The following is a 6,334-nucleotide window of genomic DNA, read 5'->3' as shown; positions in this document are numbered from 1 at the left end:
TTTATGAAAATAATTTTTATTTTATTTATTATTATATTTTTTTGAGACAGGGTTTCTCTGTGTAACAGTCCTGGCAGTCAGGGAACTCACTCTGGCCCAGGCTGGTCTCAAACTCACAGAGCTCCACTTGCCTCTGCCTCCCAAGCGCTGGGATTAAAGGCGTGTCTGCCTGGCTGAAAAGAATTTTTAAAATGTGTTTGGTGTTGATTTTGTGATATTTGACTCAAGTGCTGTTAATACTGCAAAATTAGGAGAACTGAGTTTCTAAAATGTAAATTTTATTTAGTTTTGAAATAAATAATACATTTACATGGCTCAACATTCAAAGGATAAAAAGACACAAACTGGAGACAATCACTGCTCACTGCTTGTCCCAAGGAGAACTTGTCTCTGCCCTCCTGAAGGGTGAGGCACAAACACCCGCCCCCACCACCAGAGTCCTCCTCCTCCATCTGTAAACCACGCTGTAGGTGTGTAAGTGACAGGTCAGGAGAGCTGCTGTAAGATCCCCTGTGGGGCCCCACAGTATGCCCTGCTGGCATACTCCCGGGGTGCCTTCCCTCTGTTTAATCCTTTGTTGCCCTTCTGAGAACTGAACCCAGGGACAGCAGCATGCTAGGCCGGTGCTGGATCACTGTGCTGTACACACATACCCCAGCTCTGGCTTTACTCTAGATACATCTTCAGAGGTGGCAGAAGTGTGAGACGTTTGGACCCAAGCTCCATCGGAGGCTCTCCCAGAGGGCTGTCTTTGGGGTCTCCTTCATTGAAGTGCTCCTCACCTCCTCTGCCATCTCTGTCCTGTTTGTTCCTGCTCGTCTGGACAAGTTCCTACAGTGAATGTTCAACGTGGGCGCCACACTTATGCAGTCATTGTCTCCTTCTCAGTTTGTTTACTTGTGAATGTAGTGTTTTTGAGACAGGCTCTTACTATGTGGTTCAGGCTGGTCTGGAACTTGTGGCAATCCTGCCTCAGCTTCCTGAGTGCTGGGATTGCAGGCATGCTCTGGGCCCAGGTAGGGCTTTTGGCCTGTGGTGCGGTGTGCATGCTAGGTCCGTCACCACTAAGCCACATCTCCAGCCCCACATGGATTTCTGACTCACAGGCTCGACGTTTTGAATAGTAAAAACCTCCACCTGGTTTTCTGTGGCTGTCCCATCATGTGGGTGTACAAAGCACTTGCCCCCCAGAGGGCAAAGGCAGGTTTTCCGTGCTAACTGGAAACAGCAGGCACAGCAGCTGTACAGTTGTTTCCTCCCACGGCAATGCCTATGGAATGCTGTGTGTGATACCCTAGGGTGCTGCCTGGCTGCCGAGGGAGGGCCCAGCCATGGTCTGGATTGTACGTGGCACGCTGGCCCTTGTGGGGCTTGACTCCAGGAGTCTGTGGCATCAGCACAGGTCAGCAGACTCGCCAGGCTAGGCTCACTGACTAGCCATCTTCTCCTTCCTGGGCTCTAGAGAGGGCACATGAAGCCAGGAGACCTGAGCAGTAATCTGGGGGTGTATGTGGGTACTGTCATGATTTTAAGAGTTCCTCTGTCTAAGAGAAACATCCCAGTGGGGATTCTGAAAGTGAGCTATACTCATAGACATCTTAGAAGGACATGGTGGTGCACACCTGTAATCCTAGAACTTGAAAGGAGGATCAGAAGAAGCCATCCTTGGCTAGCTTACATGGTGAATTAGAGGCTAGCCTGGGCTACATAAGACTGTCTCAAAACAACGAAAGCCTAATGAATGTCTTGGGACAGCCCTTCATTCTGCCTTCTTTGGGGCATTCTCTCCAGGGCTGCCAGAGGGTGTGTACATCTGTGGAGTGGCTACTGCTCACTATCCCACCCTGGGAAGCTGGCTCAACACCATCCAGGTCCCAGACCAGGCAATGGTGTTCTCTCTGCTTCAGTGTGGCTGGGCTGGTGGGCTTGCTGCAGGCCAGCAGGAGACGTCCGCTGCAGGCCTCTCAGCTCAGTCATCAGAGTCAACGTTCGGAAAAAGTCTAACATTTTGCATGATCTCAAAGTACAACTAAAATATAAAACCAAAAGAAAATCATACAAAGCACTGAAGCTCAAAGTAGTTTTGAGGTGTCTGCTTAACTTGGGTTTAACTGTAGTATCGTCCCCGTGGGCTTGGGGAGCGCTGCCATTGTGGGGAGCCGGGCAAGGCACACCATTCACAGAAGGGGTGCAGCCAAGCTGGGGCTGCCACTGAACTTTTACAAAAAGGAGTGTATAAAATGAAGTGCAGTCGCCGGGCGTTGGTGGCTCACGCCTTTAATCCCAGCACTTGGGAGGGAGAGCCAGGCGGATCTCTGTGAGTTCGAGGCCAGCCTGGGCTACAGAGTGAGATCCAGGACAGACACAAGGCTACACAGAGAAACCCTGTCTCGAAAAACAAACAAACAAACAAAAAAGTGCAGTCAGGTCTCAGCAGCTCACCATTGCTGAGACCTGGGGCCTCTGCTTCGTGACTGCTGGGGCCTTTCACCGGGGACTGAGGGTCCTGACACATGCGCAGTAGAAAACAGACATCAAGTGACCGCCTGGACCAGGGGGATTAAAAAAAGCAGCCAGTGTGGAGCAGTGACAGGGACCTCCTAGGTAGGGCAGCCTGCCCTGGGCCCGAGGAGAGAGCGCCGCTGTCCCGGCATGGTGACAGGCATGGCAACTGTGAGCAGGAGGCACTCTTTCTTCCCAGCTGCTGGGGAGTCAATGCTGCGTCCCCTGAGGACACTGGCTGCTCTTGGGCTGAGGACATGATCGGATGCCACCCCTGCAAACTCTAACTAAGATAAGGTGGGCTTAGGATAAGCCTCCTGAAGGAACAAAAGACCTTCACTGTTTTCAGAAGATACATTTATCTTCTGAATTGGGAGATTTCATCTAAAATGAGGTATCTTATTCAGGCTTGTAACACAGCAAATGAAAAGGCCATTTACTAGACCATCATCTGAGGAAGTGCCTGGCTTCAGGGTGCCCAGCAGCACACTAGTCAGATGTCTTTCCAAAGATGTCTCTAGACTGCTTCCGCCTCTCCCGCACTGTATCTGACCAGCACCCTGTGCTGGACGAAATGGACCACGTGGGCACCTCTGTGCTCTGTCTGACCAGCTGCCTGTTGTGTTGGCTGACGTGGGCAGCTACCCTGAGTGTGGGCAACATGAGGAGGCAAGGATGTGTGCGTGTGTTCCCTGCACAGTCCAGCCTCCCCCCTGGATGGCACTTTCCCACCTGGAGTGTCTAGTGTGGGACGTCCACTGTGGCCTGTACCTCTCAGAGAGATGTGAGGGACTCTATGATGAAGTCAACGCCGTCACCAAACACATCCAATGGCTGCGAGCAATGACCGGCAGGCCTGTTTGGCCTGGGGTGCTGGTATGGACACGTGCCTGACTCTTCCTGGCTTTGACTCATCTGCCTATGGCGGTGTCCCTGTCGGCCCACACACCAGGATCTGTTTTGCTGAAGAGAATTTACTGTGGTGCACAGGTAACAAGTGCATGCAACTGAGCAGCAGCAGCCACTGCTCCCACTTGGAGGTGACCTTGGCAGGATGTCAAAGGTGCTGCTGCTACAGTGACAGCTCCGGCCGGGCACATGGCTGAGGCTGTGAGTTCTGGAATGAGACGGAAACAAATACAGAGGAAAGCAAGTGTGGGGTATCCAGCCTGGTGGATGAGGCATGTCCGTAAGTGAGCCACTAGGAAACATCAGCATCCATCACAGAGCCTCAGTTTCCTCCCTGACTGGCTGCCTGGGGCTCCTTCAGATGACCTCCCACTCATCCTCCAGGTCCTCAGGGTGGAAGGTGGCTGCTGCCTGGCTGTTCTTTGGGGTATTGTGTGAATGGCTGAACGTCTTTGTCAGTCGCTGGAGGAGACAGCCAGGGGAGCCCACTGCCCACAGCTCGTCTGATGAGGTCACTGCAAAGATAACAGCCAATCACAGTCTTGTCAGCCGCGTGGTGTGAGACAAAGGGCGTAGGTGGTGGGTAGGGCCCTGGGTCCAGTCTGGACTTGTGACATTCTGGCTCGGGGAGAAGGAAGAGCCACTCATTTCCTCAACTTCTACTTTGTTCTCTCAATTTAATTTTTCAGGTTTTTTTGAGACTCACATTGTAGTCCAGATTGGCCTGGAACTCACGACAATCTACCCCCTTAGCCTTTCAAGTGCTGGGATCACAAGTGTAAGCAGCTACACCAGCAGTTTCTTCCAAGCAGTGCAACATCCTGTTCCTGTCAGGTGACTCCCAGGACCCGTGTCTAGCCCTCCCACAGGTAGGCCTTGACCTTGGCTCTGGTAGATTCTTCACACATGCCCCTCCTCCCCTAGGATACACCGAGTCCACCAGGCCCCAGCACCTGCCTGTGAGACATGACACACTTCCGGGAATTTTCTTCCAGTAGTCCCCAGCAGCATTCTTGTCTGTGATGCCATAGCGGCGGGCAAGGTCACCATTTGGACAGCGGGCCCACACAGTCCTGGTGCTCAATGCCAACTGGCAGGCCTGTAACCCTGTGGGCAAACTGGGTATCAGCTGATTTCTGGAACACACAGGACAGAGCACCCTTCCTAGTACTGCTCTCTTCCGACACTGCATTGGTCACCAGGACTTGCGAATGGTGACACTGTCTGGTTCTGGGCACCAAGGGAGAGGGTGCCCAAGCAGGCTAGCCTAGTCACAGATGGGTCTGGGCACTGAGGAAGCTGTATTTCCATAAAATCCGCAGAGCTGGCCTGGGTTCTCCCAGCAATACATGCCCTTCCGATCTTTACCTGGCTCCTACTTCAGAACATCTCAGACCCAACAGGATACCTAGGACTTCCATGTGGCCCCTGGTGACAGTTTGTTTTTACAGAAAATGGGGCTCAAGGCCTCAAGTTAAACAGCCCCACATGAATTTCAGTTCCTGTCTTGCCTGGCACCATGGGCTGTGGTGATAAATACAACTGTAGCTGTGTGGGGGACAATGGGATGTCTGTTGGATTGTCCCTACCTGGCACATGTTCCCAGTCTGTCCCCACAGGCATCTCCTCAGTGATCCCAGTCCGCACGTGCACATTCCATCTGCTGTCCAGGGCCCACAGCATCTGGTCATTGGGGCTAGAATGGACGCTGACCAAGGTGACCCCGGCAGGCTGGAAACAGGAAGGGGCAGTCCTCAGAGAAGGACATGAGGGTTAGGGAGCTAGAGGCACACCAGAGACTGCAGCAGGCCAGCTCAACACGAGGCTGGTGGAGCAGCAGTCTCAACAGAGGGGGCAAGGCTGGTGTGGGCTCCTTGGTGTTCTGCATCTGGCATGCAGTCTCCCAGGAAAGGTAGACATTTACCAGGCTATCCTCATAATGCCACACCAACAAGATTATAGGACAGCCCACCAGACAAGGAGACGCTTCAGCTGGTGACAGAGAAAGGCAGAAGTGGTTTGGAGAGGGAGTGAACCAATGAGAAGAAGTGGCAGGTGGAGCCGGGCACACAGGACACAAGACCGCACTGCTGGCTGAGCCCAGCTGATGCAGGAGGTGGGCGCTGCACCTGGAGAGAAGGCGCTGCAGCCTGCTTGCAGACCACCTGCCTGGCCAGGCTCACCTGGGCCCTGACATCTACCTGGAGGCTTCCCTTAGCTCTGTTACCCTGTCTGTGCCTTTGCTTCTGGTGACATCCCCTGCAGTGTGGCCATGGAGGTACAGAAAGGCAGCAGGAGCTGGCTCTTGGGTGGGCACCAGGCTGGCTGTACTGCTCCTTTGTGTAGGTCAACATGCCATGGTGTGCTGTCCACTTTCTATGGCAAGAGCCAATCCCTCCAGTGTTGTTTGCTGTGCCAGGGTGGGCCACTCTGCAGATAACAAAGCCCCATGTTGTGGAGGGCAGAGTGACCTGGAGTTCAGGTGAGTAACCAAAGCCTTGAAGGTCTGGCTGTCCCTTGTGCAGATGCTTCCCTTCTTGGTCTCAGTTATGCCTGCTGCATGCCCTCTCAGGGCTCCAGTTTCCTGGGTTCTGGCCAGTTACTTACCGACATGTGGTCCCTGCTCTGCATTGTGCTTTCCAGGATGTCAAGAATGCGGTTATGGTGCATGCTTCAAACCACACTCCACTTGGCTCTGTCATGATGACAGCGTACCCCTGCTGGCTTGGGCTGCCAGACTTCAGGGTACCCTTTGTGGATAGCCACCATCCCTGAACATCTGCTGACGCACTCACAACCTGCCCTGCTTCTCACCCACTGGCCACTGCTGGTGGTGGCTTTCTACCCATCATCGAAGGGGCGGAGCACCGAGTGCAGAAGGCATGTGTATGGGAGCGTGGAGGGGGCAGAAAGGGAAGACAGA

General features: G+C 53.4%; 1 protein-coding gene across 3 annotated transcripts in view; it reads right to left on the bottom strand.

Moving 5' to 3' along the window:
* Window positions 1-261: 261 nt before the first annotated feature.
* Tecpr2 (tectonin beta-propeller repeat containing 2) overlaps window positions 262-6,334 on the bottom strand; it is a 94,479-nt gene continuing 88,406 nt past the window's right edge. For all 3 annotated transcript variants that reach the window (XM_006992141.4, XM_076551410.1, XM_076551409.1), the window contains exons 18-20: window positions 5,001-5,142; window positions 4,369-4,518; window positions 262-3,926 (exon numbers count right to left, since the gene is read on the bottom strand). In XM_006992141.4, the coding sequence (XP_006992203.1) occupies window positions 3,769-3,926; window positions 4,369-4,518; window positions 5,001-5,142 (450 nt within the window). In that variant the 3' untranslated portion in view covers window positions 262-3,768. The remainder of the gene's footprint in view (window positions 3,927-4,368; window positions 4,519-5,000; window positions 5,143-6,334) is intronic.

The sequence above is a fragment of the Peromyscus maniculatus genome, chromosome 14, assembly GCF_049852395.1.
Source record: "Peromyscus maniculatus bairdii isolate BWxNUB_F1_BW_parent chromosome 14, HU_Pman_BW_mat_3.1, whole genome shotgun sequence".
Taxonomy (NCBI): Eukaryota; Metazoa; Chordata; class Mammalia; order Rodentia; family Cricetidae; genus Peromyscus; species Peromyscus maniculatus.
This window is presented reverse-complemented; position numbering and strand designations above follow the sequence as displayed.